At 38.3% G+C, this 18515-nt stretch overlaps 1 protein-coding gene across 1 annotated transcript in view; it reads right to left on the reverse strand.

The window, feature by feature from the left end:
* Positions 1-18515, reverse strand: part of LOC122792225 (CUB and sushi domain-containing protein 1-like) — a 3080606-nt gene that overhangs the window by 909590 nt on the left and 2152501 nt on the right. Inside the window, exon 40 of the mRNA XM_044059969.1 lies at positions 3342-3422. Within this exon, the coding sequence (XP_043915904.1) occupies positions 3342-3422 (81 nt within the window). The remainder of the gene's footprint in view (positions 1-3341; positions 3423-18515) is intronic.

The following is an 18515-nucleotide window of genomic DNA, read 5'->3' on the forward strand; positions in this document are numbered from 1 at the left end:
AGCGGGTAGGTAAACAGTTACGAAGGTTGCTTTTTATAGACCAGTCAATATTAATAGTACAGACAGAGAGAAACTTAGGAATGGGTTATGCTGATGCATTCTGAATGGATATTTAATTATTCCTGATGATTTTAATGCACTGGGCCCTAGGGGAAGCTAGAAGAGGAGGGCTGGAGAGATTAGTAAATCTCTGCAACCTTTTTTATTATAAGCAAATTCGTAATGTACCAACACATGGAGAGAACGTCTAGGAAGCAGTGTTGTTTAATGATCCCAACCTTGTAACAGGTTGTGCAGCTGTTCCTAACACTGCAAATTCAGATCATCCTCGGGTGGAAGTGAAATTTAGTTGTGTTTGAGATCCCCAGCACAACCAGATAAGGGATCCAGTGATGTGAGGGAAATCCATTTCAGAAAAATGGAAATATACACGATTCTGCTGCTATGAAAATAAAAGGGTCACACTAAGGACAACTACAAAAACTTCTATAAACGTTCACTATTTTAGGGAGATATTTTGGCAACATTGAGTTATTGGTGGATAGTTCAATGGCTGTTGAATAAAGCAGTGTTGCCAATATTTTGTGTAAACACTTTTGAATATTTCTAATTTCTTGGTAAATACAACAGATATGAATAATGGTAGTAACATTACAGCCTGCCATGACTTTAACGCACAGGTAACTGCAGCAGGTATTTATGTGATTAGATGGAATGCTGCAGCAAGCCCCGATGCAGGTAACTGCACTGAATTTAATGGATATTGATGATCCTTCTTATCTGTCCTTTTTGGGCTACTCTGTACACTGGTTATGTTCCTGAAAAAAGCTATAGTGATTCCTGTCCCAAAGGGTAACAGTTATAGGATCACTTCTAATTGTCAGCCAGTAAGTCTTACAAACATAGTTTGGAAGGTATTTAACAAAACACTGTAATTTCTATTATCTGTTACCACAAGACAGTTAACTGACACTTCACAACATGGATTCATACCTGACAGATATTGTCTATGTAACCTTATTAATAAATTTTACACTATTAAGGTTGCGGCTTTTGAATATGATCTTCCTGTTGATGTTATCTGCTTGGATTTAAGTAAGGAATTTCATACTGTACCACACGATAATATTTGTGAGGTTATGGGAAGACAGAAAATAGATCCATTACAATTTGTGTTGTAAACTGGCCACATGACAAAAGTTACAAAGTCAGGGGTGATGGATCAGTACTCTGAGTAAGTTACAGCAAATGCTGATAATCCACAGGAATCTGTGCTGGGGCTTTATCTATATACTCTGTATATGTATCCTACTTCCTTATCACTACCAGATATGCTGATTATACAAAGACTAAATGGTAGAAAGAGGTATTACTAACTGGAGTATCATGCAGGAGTATGTATTGCTGGTCTGTGGTTAACATGGTATTATTTAATCCGAGAAAGTGTAACTTTTGTGAATTAAATCATGGGTATCCTTATGCAGTAAGACCACACATCAATTCAAGCAGTTACCTGTGTTAAAGATTTAGGCGTGTCTATAGATAACCAATTTAAATTCAACAAGCATGCATTTATTGCCTTGAATAAATGTTATGGGAAAATGAAGGACAGTATATGAACTGCTAGTATCAGGGATAGCATGATAATGTTGCCATTATACAACACCCTTAGTAGGCCACATAAACATGATGGTGGGATACCTTCAATCTAGTAAAAGTAGATACAGCCAATATCTGTGCCTAACAATATTACATTTACAAACTACAAATTAATTGAACAGCACTCTTTTAAACCATACGAATATTATGATTTCCCAATAAAAAATAGGAAAACTACTATAAAAATATTTAATGTCATGATTTAGTTGTCAAACATATTCTGAAACACAAAAATATTTATCAGTGATTAATAATAAAATTTGGTGTTAGGGGTTAAGGACTGACCAAATCTCTGCATCAGTAAAATTCATGATGCCTTTATTTGCTTAACACTACAACACTCATTTTTGAAACACATACTATTAAAACATATAAACAATACCCAGTTATTATAAAGAATGCCAGCTATATAAAGACCAAACACTGTGTGGAATCATAGGTTCTAAATCAAGAGGATGACACCTGGCACAATTATGGTTTGCTAGGTTATTCCATTAATGATACCATAATAACAGCAACAGTGGAACATTGCATAACACTGAAAAGGAAGCACATCTGTGTGGTTGACATATTTCTTAATAATGCATTACTATCGTCTTCCCTTCCCATTCATATCAGGTCTAGGAATCTCTGCTATCAACAACAAAATATATCTGCTTAAAAGCCAGTGACATCTTTCATACATAATTCAACTAAGGACAATGTTCAAGTGATAAAAATGATTGTGTTGCCACAATCTACATATTTTCTGTAAAACTGTAAGAAATGAAAAGCAAATAGGACTCAACAAAATTACATAAGTAAGGATAGTGTGGAAATTCTAATGGCAGGATTTTAATGTACAGTGCAACCATGTGGACTTCCGAAAATGTTGCAGATGCTAAAGCAATATAATGTAAGACTCCTAGATGGAGATTAGACTGCAGTGGAAAGGGCGGTAGAGAATAATACCAGTTAACATGATAATAAGAAATATTTGATGTCTGGATGGTGTCCTGTAGACTCCTTTTAGTAGAGAAATGCTAACTATATTATACTAAAGCAAATATACTAATAAATAAAAATATTATACTAAACATCAGTACATAGGGATTAAACAAATGTAAGGAGAGTAAAAAGAATAAATATTTGGCCCTTACCCACTATTAAAAACTTGACTGTTTCTGTTACCAGCAAAATCTTAAGGAAAGCAGACTGTTTTCCAGTCAAACCTAAACCCACGCTTTCCTGTTCACAACCTATGCAAATGCTTAAGCCCCCAACCAAATACTCCCCAGCTTACTAACCTTTAACTATGATGTACTCTATGTACCTGAACTGACCATATGCACAGATACAACTTCAATACGGTGACTTCTACATGTACTTTCAAATGACTTCCAATAAGCTGTGACTCCATTAGTATACTGCAGTGCTCCTAGATGTATTATATGATGGAGCAATTTCCCATAATAGAAGGCTAAGGTGACTGCCTCATAGATCTACTCAGGTGGTGTGAACAGTGTTAGATGATCACTTCTTCAAAGAAGGCAAGAAGTACAACTGACTAATTCTCATCCACCACCAACACGTTTGCGATGTGTTCTGTATCTTAGGCATATGTGTCTATGTGTCAGTTCAGCATGACTTTCCTGAGCACAATAACAACTTAAAATATAAATTTGTGAGAAATCTTAAAATACCTATTTTATATTCTTCTTTTGCTGGACTCATTTCAGCATTTGGAATGTGTGGTGGTGGTTGGCACTTGTGTAGGAGAAAGGCTAAAAGAGAAAAGCAGAAGAAATTATTAGATAGGGAAATAAAAGTAAAGCAGTTATAATAACACCTTGCACATATGCTATTTGCCTTTATCAGGAATTATATAACAAGATACCTGAATTCATTTAATACATTTAGGAGAGATACATTTTTAGTTGCACTTTTTATTTTACATGTACATGAAAATGTATGCTGTAAACAGTTCCCTTGGCATTGCTGTGACTGGTCAGTCTTCAGACTAATTACTGGTTACCTTCACTAGTACTCAGTATCAACCATTCAGATGTGATCACCTAAGCTTCCAGAAAGGTAAGGTGTTTCTGTTGATAAAAAATATAAATTTTCTTATTTTTAAATCAATTAGCTACAATCCCCTGCAAGAAAGAATATGGGCCTTAATGGTGCACTATTGAAATATTAGTGGGAGTCCATATTAAAATAATAATTTGTATAGCTTATGTCCTCCTTAATACAGTACACTCAGAACTCAAGCAACTGATACTCTCAAGCAACCAGCAAAAAAAAAAAAAAAAAAAATCAAAGAAATACAATACAATTTTCATGTGTTGCACTTTCTGCCCCCCGCAGAAACATAACTTACGTTTTTAGAGTTTTAGAGTTTTGAAAAGGAAGATAGGAATAAATTCCCTCTTTCCCCAACCTGAGAACAAGTCAAACCAAAAAATAGTATAGGATACAGTATTAGTCAAGCCTATTTTTAATAGTAACTCTCAAGCAACCAGAGACATGGGTGCCAGTTAACTGAGAGTTTACTGTACTAGCAGTTCTTGAACAGCTACATACAGATATAAAATAATGCATCTACAGTTTTACCTCTATCCTCACTAAAAATTTGAATCTTACATAGCTAGGATGTGACAAGCAACCTGCCTGCTCACTGCTGCCTCGTTTGGATCTCTAACAATTAATAAAAAAAACATTATTTACCCAAATCCTGCCCCACAAGGGCATTCTGCAATGAAGGATCAGTTAAGAAACCCAAGTCAAACATCTCTGCCTTCAAGTTTTAGCAAGGGCCAGCAGCAATCTTTGTTTGTATATTTCCATAATGGTCATTTTAAAAAGTCTGATCTCAGTACCCAAAGCAATATCTTTGTATTTTGTCATCTATTAAATAACAAAGTGCTTCCCTTAAGCTTATATAAAAATGAAGAGACTCCTGGTCTCAGAGCTGACAAGTGCAAGTTCTAATTTTCATGCAAACAGATAAACAAAAAAATGTAAAAAATGACTAAAAACAGCAATAAAACAATAAGTATGCTGTTGCTGAAAAAAAATAATAGCTTAATGACGAATAATGTTAGGTTATATATCATCCTATGAAACTATAAACATGTGGCTGTTGAGAGAGATCTCAAAACACAGCAGTTTAGGGAACTCCCTTTTTACTGAAGAAACAGATTGCAGAGTTTCAGAGCTTGATGACTAAGTGACAGAACAGTGGATGTCTCCAGACACATCCTGGGAAACCCTAAAATCTCAATGCAAGGAATAAAGGACTAAGCCAGTCACTTGAGAAACAGGATCTTCTTGAGATAAGATGGACCTGTGGCAAGAAAAGTTACACAGACTAATAGCAGAACTTTAAAGATAATATATGTTCTGTCAGCTAGTGCAGGGTAAACAGAACCTGAGTAACATGAAAGGAATTTTTAAGTACAAATAAGTAACCAAGCTGCAGAAAGCTGAAATACTTACAAATTGTCAAGTCTACTGATAGAAAGTCCCAGGTACAGAAGGTTACAATATAGTTACTAGTTCATAATTACACAGCATGAAGGTTGGGCGTCGGGCTGGCAACTCGGCACCATAAAAAGCGACTGCCAATCATTAGCGGACCGCAGTTCCGCTGTGGCGACCCCTAACCGGGAAAAGCCGAAAAGACAAACAACATCCTGGTAACAATATGTAGTAATTAAGGAAAGAATAGAGGAAATGTGTGTTCTTGGCTTTCCAAGGAATTCAAATCATGCATAACACTTGGTGACCATGAGTGGAAAAAGTGAAAAGCTGCTCGGAACCAGCCTTATGGGCAGCTACATAAGTCTTAGTAGATCTTGTAAACCTGAAGTAAATCAAAGTAACTCAGAGTAGTTGTTGAAAAGGCAGACAAATGTGCTTGCCCCAAGACAAAATCCGTAAAAATTATCTAGTTACTGGACATTCCCCATTCTTATACACCAAAACAACAAGGGTACATGACTTTCTACCATCTTGCTATGTAAACATTTTCTACAGCTTCCAAAGCTCTGCTGTTTGCTGCTGTGACTTTTTTAAGTAATTTTCAACTCATTAAGGATGGTAAGGCACACTGCAAACATGCTTTTCACAGAAAGATCAAATCAGAAATGGAACTCCTTATGCTGTAAGGTAAGAGACATAACTAGCCACCCAGCTCCCTAAAGATCTCAGCTGTGTTTACTAGACTTTTGCTCAAACCTTTTACATTTTCTTTATCACTTTTGTAAAATCCACAGCCATTCTCTAAAAAAATAACAGTCAAGCCTCCAGAAAACATATAATATCCAAAACACTGATTTAACATCAGTTTCAAATATTTCTAATCATAACAAAGCTTATTAAAACAGTCACATACAGACATCTTTTGAAAGCTATTGAGCAAAAATCCCTTATCTCTTCGGTACAACATGTGTAAATGGCATAATATTCTCACAGCTCTATTATCAGCCACTAATACCATGCATATCATATGGGCAATTAATTTTTAAATAATGTTTATCCCCTTCTGTTGCTTTCAGACCATCAGTCATCTGAAATTAGTTCTCCAGTGTGTTCCTTGAAGAGTGAGAGACAATCATGGAGGCTGTCATTCAGACAGCCATCTGAAGATTTTCTAGTTAAGGCCTTAACCCTGTTTTTCTAGTGGGTGCGAACACTTCTATCACCACAAAGGTCTACTTTTCCCTCCCCTACATATGAGTGTTCCCAACAATATCTTAATGAGGACTACCACACTGGTGTGATTAGCCAAGTCCATAGCAGAAGTTACAACTGTACCACCTGCAGTAATCCTGCATCAGTTGAAACAGACATTGGACCATTAGGCTCCCCACTTCAAGGTAGGAGAGATGGCGTCTGCCACTTCTGTTCTCTCTTGCCATGCCTTTTTCATGTCTGAGCAGTTAATTGAACTTGGAGCATCTGGATCATCATCACAGCTTTCTCCATTTACACTAGAGTGTTGTCATTTTACACTACAGAGCTGGGCTAAGGTTGGTAATTTACACCTAATAGCTGCCCTTTTAGAGGTCTTAAAACAGATTTTAATATGGTTTAAAGAATGGGTGACCTGTAGATCGGCACCCTGACTGGACCACAAATGTTCTCCAGTAGGGTGTTAATCTAAAGGTAATGCCCACTGCGAAACAAGCTTGCCACTTCACAGCAGCATATCAAGTGGCCATGGAGCTTAGACTGAAAGTAACCTAATGGTCGCCATTATTTTATGCTCACTAAGCAGTGATTTTGCTGTTTAGTGAGTGTAAATTATATTAAAAAAAATTAAAAACGTGTGTGTGTTTATATCTGTCTGAGTGTATATGTGCATGTGAGTGAAAGTGAGATAGATCGAGCCATTATTTTACATTTGCTAATGAGCGCTTTTGCTGTTTAGTGAGTGTAAAAAAATAAATGAGAAAGAAAAAAAGTGCATGCGCGCGCGCGTGTGTGTATGTGTGTGTGCATGTGTGTGTGCGTGCGTGTATGCACGTGTGTGCGCGTGCGTGTGCATGCGTGTGCATGCATGTGTATGTGCGTGCATATGTGTGTGTGTGTGTGTGTGCATGTGTGTGCACGTGTGTGTGTATGCACGTGTGCGCGCATGTGTGTGCATGCATGCGTGTGTGTGCATGCGTGTGTGCGCGTGCGTGTGCATGCGTGCGTGCGCGCATGTGTGTGTGTGTGTGTGTGTGTGTGTGTGTGTGTGTGTGTGTGTGTGTGTACATGTGTTTACATTTCTGTCTGTGTGAGTATGAGTGCCTGTGTGCATGAAAGCGAGGTGCATGTGTGAGTGACAGAGTGAAAGTGATTGAGCACTGGCAGCAGCAGTTATTAAGAGACTTATGTACCTCTCTACCTCTTATCTCAAGATACCTGGATAAAGCCTAAAATAAAGGGGGGACAAAGGCTCAAAACAGGAACATATGTTAAATATTGCTGTTATAAAAATCACAAAGTTATTTGAATAATAGGATTTGTGTTAGCAAGCATTTTCTGAACTGCAAGTGTTTGTGTATATGAGAGAGAGAGAGAGAGAGAGAGAGAGTGAGTGAGCTCTTTGGACCACTGGAAGCAGCATTAAAGAAGTTTGCACACTTCTCAACCTTAAGAAATCTGAATAAAGCCTGAAATAAAGGGGGAACAATGGCTCAAAACTAGGAACAGACTTTAAATATTTTTCTTATAAAATTACAAAGTAGCTTATGTAGCAGGATTTTTGCTAACATGAATTTTCTGAATGAAATCTGAAAGTCAGATGTATGTCATTACTTAATGACTTCAACCGCAATGACTGGGCAGCAACATATTTTAGGAGTAAATGACCAAGAATAAAATAAATGTCTACATATTTTTTTAAATGTTATATTTTGGATCAAAAATGATTCCTCCAACACCATTTACATATACTGCAGCAACTTTGAAACATTATGTGGTATAACTATTTTACATCAAAAATATACAATATAGTAATAAAAAATAAATAAATAGATAAAGCACAACAATTTTACAGACAGCCTATTCTCTAATGGCAATAATGCCCTCCAGGATGTGTGTTACTGTATCGGGGCTCATAACACCCCTGAGTGGGCTTTATTTACACAGTAACACACCCTGCTGGGCATTATTGCTTGCATACTAACTGATATTGTTTGATAGTTTTAATCATCAGGATTTTGTTCAAGGTACAATTTAACTGATTCAAAAGCTTTCTTACAAATAATGTTCTAATGGTATAATGCAACAAAGAAACATCTACCATACAAGCATTTAAAGTTATGCACCTCAACAATCAGTTTGAGGTCCGTTGTTTTTCTCCATTTACATCAGTTACCTAAATAAGAATATTACAGATACATGAACTGTTTTCACACAGATGGCTAAGCTCTCACTGCGAAGTGTATAACTTTCCAAAACTTGGAATCTTCCCTGCTGTGACTCTTCACAGTACTAAACTCCATCTACTAGTTAAGGCCAGTAAATACAAACCATTCTCAAAACCACAAAGAAACTAAGAGTCCACCTGAAACATGAAAACACACAGCAACATTAGAGGTGAACACAGGTTTTATTTTAAGTAATATAGAGTCTGGCCAGAATGAGACCTAAACTTCTATCAAAATGACTACAATATTTCCATTATTTCTGAAGGACAAACACAGCCAAAGTTAGAACTTGGTGAAACCAGCCTTCTCATTTTAGAAGCAGGGAAATGCAACTTTCAAAATTCTCCTCAAATATTAACTAAATGCAATTTTACTTTTCCAGACCTTTCCGCCTAGTCTAAATAAAATGCAGGCTCATTTACCTATATAGTCAGTGGGAATATTAATATGTTTCCTTCAAGAAGGCTAATCTGATTCCCATTCATTTTTTAACCTTTGTCCTGGAGGATAGAACAGGTTTTGGTACAGACTGACCACTGTCAGTGGTAAAAACAGGAGATTTATTCTAAAATAAAACTGAGGGTAATTATACTCAGTGCTAGAAGTCTAAACCTCAAAATGCACACACTCGAGGCACTCCTTAAAATGGAGAATATTGACATCTGTGCAGTGACAGAGACCTGGTTCAAAGCTCCAGAGAGCACCCCTGCATTACCAGGCTATAATTCATACCACACCATTTGGCCACCATCCCAGACCAAAACACTAAAGGTAGAGGCGGTTCCATATTCATTATGGATATAAAGACCTCCAAGCTAGTTGCTCGGCATAATGCATCAGAGATTATCCAAGTTCAACTAACTCTGGGCTAAACCGCAATCCAGATTGTAGCTTGCTACAGACCCCCACCATGCGCAGGATTCCCACTCCTCTTTTCTTGATACACTGGAAAATATTAAGGTACAACCCAACACCCTAATAATGGGTGATTTCAACTACCCCACCATTAACTGGGAAAACTACTCGTGTACCAACACTTTTGCTCAATGTTTTCTGGAATTCATCAATTCCAACGCCTTGGATCAACTTATCCACACCCCCACCAGGTTCAGCAATATCCTAGACATTGTCATCACCAACATGGGCGACCAGTGTTCCACACCAGAGGTCAGCTCCTCGTTGGTCAGATCCGACCACAAGCTAATCACCTTAGACATCCACATCCCGCTCCCACCTCCATTAGGAAAACAACCATAAATAATTTTTCCAAAGCCAACTTCACGCTTCTTAAGAATGAAGTGGCAAACTTCACAACACCCATGCAGATGGACAATGGAGGTATGACTGCTAAATCCTACACAAATGCACTTTATAAGCACTTACACGAGTGGATGGATCATGCTATCCCTAACAGAACTGAGATGCTATCCTCCAAAAAAAGGAAGCCAATCTGGTGGTCATCTGCCATAAACAAACTCTACAACAGAAGAAAGAAACTGTTGCAAAAGAGAGTAAAAATCCCACGATAGGAGGAACTCCCTGGTCAGCCTCGGTAAGAAGCTGAGATCCCTCATAAAATCCTCCAAAGCTAGTTATGAACACAAAATCACCACTGATTCAAAAGACAACCACAAAGCATTCTATAGCTATGTCAAGAATCTCAATGGCAACACACAGATCTGCTCTGAGTTACAGCACAATGACTAAATATACAGAACCAACTGATATTGCCAACATCCTGGCAGATAGATTCAGTGCTAACTTTAACCCCCTCTCACCACCTAAAGGGCCCATCCTTATACCGGAAGAATGCAAAGTTCCTGTAATCACAGCTGCACAGGTAAAAACCTCACTCTCCAAAGTCAAGATCACAGCCATCCATGGGACCTGACAACATCCAAGGCTGCCTTCTACATGAACTACAGAATGAACTGGCACCCCACCTAAGTATCATGTTCAATCACAGCCTCATCTCAGGCTTTGTGCCAGTTGAATGGCGCACAGTGATGGTTATCCCACTCCAGAGAAGGGGGGCCACAACAGAACCCGGGAACTACCACCCTATTAGCCTGACGAGCCTGGTCTGCAAGGCCATAGAACATATCACCATGGAACTCATAAACAAAGACATTGGAGATCTCCAAACTCTGGACCCCACACAGTTCGGGTTTGTAAAAGGCAGATCATGTCTCCTAAACCTGATAGACTTCTTCGAAGCAGTCACCAAAACCATAGATGAGGGTAAGGTGGTTCACACAGCCTATCTAGATCTTGCCAGGGCGTCTGACGCCATCCCCCACTCTGGAATTATAGATAAACTCACTAAACTAGGTATAAATCTCTATGTCACAAGATGGGTTGCCAACTTGTTTACTGACAGAACCCACACTGTGAAAGTAGCAGACTCCAAATCAGGCTTCAGACCATTGACAAGTGGAGTACCGCAAGGTTAAGTCCTGGGTCCTCTCCTGTTTGGTATCTACTTCTCTGAAGTACAAACTAACACAGAAGGACTTTGGCTAACTAAATTCACAGATGACTGCAAACTAGGAGCCATAATCGAAACATATAACGATGTGGACATCCTACAAAAGGGCCTCACTGAGACAGATGCCTGGTGTCAAAGCCATGGTCTCAAGCTCAATGCCAAAAAGTGCATTGTCATCCCCTTTGGTAAAAATTCTGTACCCATGAACTACCACATAGGCGGTAGTCTACTTAACACCGAAAGTGTGATAAGAGACCTTGGGACACAGGTGGACAGTAGTCTCTCCTTTGATAATCACATCGCCACAGTGGTCAGGAAATCCTTCTATGTGGCACACCTCATCACAAAAGGTTTCTCATCCAGAAAAAAAGAGGTCATTGTTCCCCTCTACTCATTACTCATTAGACTCATTATAGAGTACAACGCCCCTTTTGGTATGTACCTCACAAGACATCTACAACAACTGGAAAGGCCGCAGAAATACCTCACAAAGAGGATTACTGGCCTCAAACAGATGCCCTATGCAGACCGACTCAAAAAACTTCAGCTTTACTCCATCGCATATCGCCTACTCAGAGGCGATCTCTGCCTAACATACAAAGCTATGTCAAACCCAGAGCTGTTGGACATGCTCCACTTAAAGAAATCCCAATCCATCTGAGCTACACTCTCTAGGGACTTAAATCTTGTCACCACAATAAACAGAACATGCTGGAGGGATAGATTCCTGTCCCAGAGACTTCCCATACTCTGGAACAGACTACCTATCTATGTCAAACAGAGCTCTTCATTAGCACTCTTCAAGAAAAAATCTTGATGATTGGATAGGTAATAAAAATTCACCCTGGAGATCACTACTGTGGTTCTGCTTGACAGGGGCACAGAAAAATTATTTTCTTGGGTGGCGAAAGCCAGGGTATCTTTTTGGCTAGGCTTGTATAGGCCCTAGGGACAATAGCCTAGTACCTACCTATGAACCTATGCACCTATGACAACAGCTGTTTGTAGTCTTCAGGACCTTTGTCATTGCACTTTGTGTGCGTGTGTGTGTGTGTGGGGGGGGGGGTTATGTTATTCAAAAAATCCCTAGGGCAGTAAAGATGATGCTGTACTGGGATGCCTCAATCTACAGACTGGGGAAAGAACAACAAATTAAGTTCCGAGGTAAATGGAACCAGAGTTTGAGAAGTGGCAAGTACAGTAGGTGGCTTGTTGAATGCATGCTAATGAATTTATTAAGAAAAAAAAAGAAAGCTATTTACTACTGTTTAACAGACTTCACCTGTTAGGTGTTTCAGCACTGAGGCTCTGACATTTCTCAGTCCTACAACTTCCACATGTAGCAAAATACATCACAAATTTCTGACTTGCTTTGGCATTATTATTGCCAAGGTGGTACGGCGGTAGCGTTGTTACCTCACATCAAGAGGTTCTCCCGTTCGATTCTCGACTGGGCTTGGGAGTGCCTTCTGTGTGGAGTCTGCATGTCCTCCCCGTGGTTAGGTAGCATTCGAAAGACATGCGTTCGTAAATGGGCGTGCCTTCGTTGAAGGTTGGGTGTCGAGCTGGCACCTCGGCATTTCGTAAAAATCTACTGCCAATCATTAGCGGACCGGAGTTCCGCTGTGACGACCCCTTACCGGGAAAAGACAAAAGACAAACAACAACAAAACTGTCAGCCCCCCAAACTCAGATCATTTCCTTGAAATCAACTTCCTTCCAGTGTAACTATAACTGATAAACTCACTCTGATAAACCTATGACTTAAACCAATTTTAATGTACACACAGAAAGCTTCTTTATTGAAAATGGCTAAAATAAATCTCTAACCTTTACTATATCAGTCCTAAGGCTAATCATTTTAGATATTTGCACAACTGAGACTTCATTGCTTACTGTATTCTGTATAACCTGTTACGTCATTTCATAATTTTTTTAATAATGTGCTCGGACTTAAGACAGTTTTATTAATTTTATTAGAAAATGTATTGAATGTGTTTGCATAAAACTCCGTGTTTAAGAATGGATTCCTTTAAAACTTGATGTGATAGTATATGTTGCACTCCCTGTGTTCAAGGTTATAGCTGCAGAGGGTCTTTGGACATCAGATATATCATGCAAACATAGACAGATGATACATCAGGCAAAGACATAACGCAAACTTGTAAATCATAAGACTGCAGGTTAAGATTTAACTGGCAATATAATTCATAGGTAACACTTCAATGAACAAACTTAAAATACCTAGTGAGGTTTTTTAATGTCACTTTTCCAGTTTAATAAATTTATCTGATATAGGACATCAGAAAGAAGCAGATATTACATCAGTAAGCTAATCAAATTGCCTATGTTTATACCACTTATGAAAAACATGACAAAGTATGATATCACAGTAAGACAAGACTTAGTAATGTATAATGCGCACACAATATCTCCCCTCAGACTATAAAAACATAGAGCTGTATAGCTTTAACAGCTGTAATAAGAACTCTGACATCTAGATGCCAAGGATTATTTTAAAAAAATGCATGAATGTTACGGTACATATTGCTTAATCACTCTATAAATTGGAGATTACACAAAGATTGAAGTAGCAAAACTACAAACGGACACTTCAGCGAATTTTTTCCCATGGGAAAAAAATCGCTTGGCTGTCATCAGGAATTTGTCATTTTTCTCCACTGTAGAGTGATCTCGGAGTTAGTATATAGGTTGGACAGTTTGTTTTGATTTTGGTCGGCTGAGCGATTTTATCCCTTGGGAAAAAATTTGCTGAAGTGGCCGTTCGTAGTTTTGCTACTTCGATCTTTATGTGTCGATGTTGTGGTGTTAGTCTACAGTTTCAGTTTGGTAATACAGATGCTCTATCTCTATTAAATCAAGCATCTATTTTCTTAGCTCATTTTCTTCTAAACTGATGGCACATTTTTTGTTCTCCATTTCCTGCAGGCATTCTATAGAAAGTTCTATAACATCTTCCTGTGGCACATTCTCTTCAATTTCATCCTGTGTCATTTGTTTCTCTGTCATGTGGAAACTCACTGGCCTATCACTCCTCAACATTGACTGCGTCAGAGTTGCCACAGTTTCCTGTTCCTTCCTTTGCTGTCCAGCTTCAAGAGAATGTTTATACTGGTTTCCTGTGGAATGCTCCAAAATATCTTCATATGGCAATTGACCAGTTGCTTCCTGTTCCACTGGTTTCTCCTTAATTTGGATATCCATTGCTCTATCTCGCTGTGGTGCTTTATATGTTAGATTTTCTACACTGAATCCTTCACTTTGCAGGTACTCCATAACCTCAGTTTCTGTTTCTTTAACTTCTCCATTACTAATCTTCTTTTCTACTTTTCCTCTTTGTCTTCTTATTGTTTGTATTGTCAAGTTTTCCATGTCTGGATTCCTTTGCCTGAATTTCTCCTCAAATATCCTTGGTGCTGCTCTTTTTGTATTGATTAGTTTTGCTTTCTCCTTTGCATAGATATTACACCATATTAAATCTATTTTTCTTTTCCAAGTCCACATTCTTCTTCAGATGTCCCCTGATCTTCCTGTTTCTCCTTATTCTGGGCACTCATTTCATCATGCTGTGATGTAAGCATGTGTTAGATCGTCTACACCAAATCCTTCACTTCACAGCATTCCATAACTTCAACTTCTATTTTTTTAACTTCTACTTTACTAATCTTCATTTCTACATTCCCTCTTTGTGATATTTTTTTATTGTGAAATTTTCCATATCTGGATGCCTTTGCCTGTATTTCTCTTTAAATATCTTTGGGGCTGCATTTTTGTATTGATTAATTTGGCTTTTGACTTTGCATAGATATTGCTCCATATCGAATCTCTCTGTCCATATTTCTTTTATATACTTTTCAAAAATCTCTAGGTTTTGTTGTTTACATTTTCACACTTCCTCAGAAGCTTCTTTTTCCAAACATGTTAAAATTTCTTGGTCTATATAATGTTTTTCACAAATCTGTCGTAATAGTGAACACAAATTTTTATTTGAATCTTCTGACAGTTTTTCTTGTGGAAGTAGTTTTTCTTTCCTCTAATTTCTCTCCCAATCTTTTTGTATATCTTGTGTCTGGAAATTCTGGGCTTTTTTCATAAAAGTAACAATACATAATTTCTTTCTTATCCTCAATAATTCGATTTATCGTCTTTATGGCTGTTCTTTGGCCTGTCAGTTTTATGGATTGCTACTTCCATCTACAACAGAGGGGACATCCACCCCTGGGCCTAGCCTGGCCTCACTGTAGGAATGTTTCTGTATTTTGAGGATTCTACACTGTAATTGTTTCCACCCCTGGCACCAGTGTGCCTACCAGTTTTGGGCACTTTTTTTTATTCTGGGTCATGTGCACCTAGCGATCTTTTTTAATTTTTAATCTACTTCTGTCCATGATATTTGCTATGCAAAATACAGTCTATATATCAGTGTCGTCTTGGTGAGAATTTGTGAAAAACAGGGTCCACCTCATGAAGGTACTCACCAAGACTTGAGGATGAATTCAGTTTAAGCAGTCCTACTCTCCTTTGTTTGCTGACTTATCATCTCTCCATTCTGTACCTCTAACTTCACTGTATGTCTGTCCTGATTGCACCCTAAGTACTATTACTGTGGCTTAGTTGATATAGTCCCATGAACCATTATTACAGAATGTCTCCCCATCAGACTGGTTACCTCAGGAATGGAAAACTAAGCATTGTATTACTGGACCCCTTAGTCATCATATTCTTTCATGTCATGAGATCAGAGTTTGTCTTTAACTTACCTGTTCCCAGCCTATTAGCATTAGATACACTGATGCAGTGTAGTAACTGCCCCATGTTCACTGACAACACACAATCATTACCTAACGCTAAGTCTACTCAGTAGAGGTATATAATACTTGTTTAAATTGAAGTCAAACCTCTTACATCACCCTGTTGTCAGAGCCCATGATAACCCTCCATGACAACATTACACTAATGACACTAAGTTTAGACATGCTGAAGTGCTAACAAAATCCCTATGAAAGTATCTTAAGCCTTCTAAAAAATGCTCCAAGTCACCTAAGCTTTATCAACACACTCACACCTCATCTACTGGTCTTAACAATGCCACCAGCTGATACAGCTCTTACAATATTACCTCCTGCCAGTGCAAATGATGGTCACTTATGCCTTTAAGGCTGTCTGGGCATGGTAGCACACATGATAAAATCCTAGTCATACTTGACTCTATATTCAGAAATACTGAAGCAACACTGACCAGGTTGAGCAAAGATACAGTGAAGGTAGCTGGGTTTTAAGTTCTAGAATTTGTGGTGTCACCAAGACACTCAGATCACTTCATCCCGGGTGTGCATATGACCTTGTCTTCATTTAGATAGGAGTGAATGGCCACATATGTTACTCCTTTGAAAATACAAAGAAAGACATTGTGGCTGAGTTCTCTATGTATGTTTCTAAGGCTGGAAACAAACTTGTCTTGAGTATCATATTGCCATAACTATGATAACAAAAAGCTTTGTGGACTTATACTTTGTGATACTAAAAGTTTTTATCTTGGCTTTGCAATTCTGGCTTTTTTGTTTTTCTGTTACTGTATTTTCTTAGCCGTTGACCACATACAGTTTTTGCTGGTATTTTTTGTTTTTTTCCAATTGAATATTATCTCTTGTGTGACTTGTTGCTCTCAGAAAGGAAATGGTGACATATTCTCCTCAAAAAGACAACTTAGCAGTAGCATCCCAAATGGTCCTGTTTTGTAGTCACACGTCTTCAGTAAATACATTTCTGATGCACAAGCCAATGTTAACAGTCTCTGACTAAGTTTAATGATAACTGCAAACCTTCAGCTGTCATCAACTCAGCAGATTACATCCATATCTTCTGAAAAGGCATTAGAATCCAAATTGACATAAAATAAACAGAACTGATTAGCAGGATATATACTTTTTTCAAGTATTCTCTAACTATGGATTAAGCTAGCTGATCATATGAAACAAAGAAGCTCCCTAATCCTCTTTAAAAACATCCTGGATTATTGACTGGAGATCTGAAGTTCCCTTGGTCTAACTACTAAGACCTATATGGACAGAGAAAACAATTATTGGGAATTGCAGCGTCTAGTCTACTAGTCCAGTGGTTTAATATATACCAAAGTACCTGGCCATGCCAACTCAACAGGCTCATCTTGATCAAGAAGAAATTTGGAAATCCAGCAACCCTGTGAAGGAACCTTATTTCTGCAGCTTGTTTCTGTGATCTTATCCTTTTGTTCATTACCAAGATTTGATGACCATAGGTGAGGGTGGGAAGACAGACTGATCATAAAACTGAGAGATTGTAGGGTTCAGCTCCTGTTTCACTACAGTGACCTAGTACAATGCCTGCAGTACTGCCAATACAGCACCCATCTGATGGTCCCTTTCCAATTCCCTGAATCTTCTCTTTTGAACAGGAGCCCAAGACACTTAAACACTCCACTTGAGATACCTGCTCCACACTCACATACAAACATCAACGCACTCTCTTCTTCATAGGTTCATAGGTATTTACTAGGCTAATGGCCACCAGGGCCTTTTAAACCCTAGCAAAATAGGTTGCACACCCTGAACTAGAACCCAGGACCATCTGTACTCCAACCATAAACTTAAACCCACTGCCACAGGACTGAAAAAAAAATTCTGATTTGGAGGTAACAATTTTCTTCCCAAATGATTTACATGTTTCAGTGAACAGCTGTAATGCATGCTGGTTACCTGCAACACCAGGACAGCTTGTTCTACAATCAGCAAGCACTAACCATTACACTCTCATAATGGGTACTTTCAAAACCTGGTCTGTACCGTGAGACCTTGTCAATGAAAATCACAAACAGGAGGGCAGATAAGATGCACCCTTGGCAGTCTTGCAACCACCTTGGATGTACTCAGCTTAGCACTAGAAGCACAGATACACCTCTCACTCCACAACTGCAGGGATCAAATGGCACATAGCAGTAGCTCTGCAACTCCATATAGTTGTAGCACATTTCACAAAAAAAAGATGGAGTATGCTATCATATGCCTTTTCTAGATCCACAAGTCAAGCGCAGACAGGATAGGCAACCTCCTATGACCTCACTGGTGTTTGGGTAAGGACAAAGCGTACTTCAATCTACTCATAACAAAATAATTCTAAAATATCTTACTTTTTAATGTATTGTACAAAGTGAATAGAACAAGATAAACTCAAGTCAAGTAATTATCAGCTGCATCCAACTACACTGTGACCTGTTCTAGGAATATGTATGTATGCTGATGAAGTGTTGATATATATGATATATATGAAAAATGTGAAGAGAGTTCATATTTTCACAGTATGAACACAAAAAATATTAATTATATCCCTCACACAATATGCTGGCATATATTCACTGAGGCATGACAGGATACTTCTCTAAAATGCATGCAGTTGGCATTACATTG

Source organism: Protopterus annectens, chromosome 1.part2, assembly GCF_019279795.1.
Source record: "Protopterus annectens isolate FY-2018-M chromosome 1.part2, PAN1.0, whole genome shotgun sequence".
In the NCBI taxonomy this organism is placed as follows: domain Eukaryota; kingdom Metazoa; phylum Chordata; order Ceratodontiformes; family Protopteridae; genus Protopterus; species Protopterus annectens.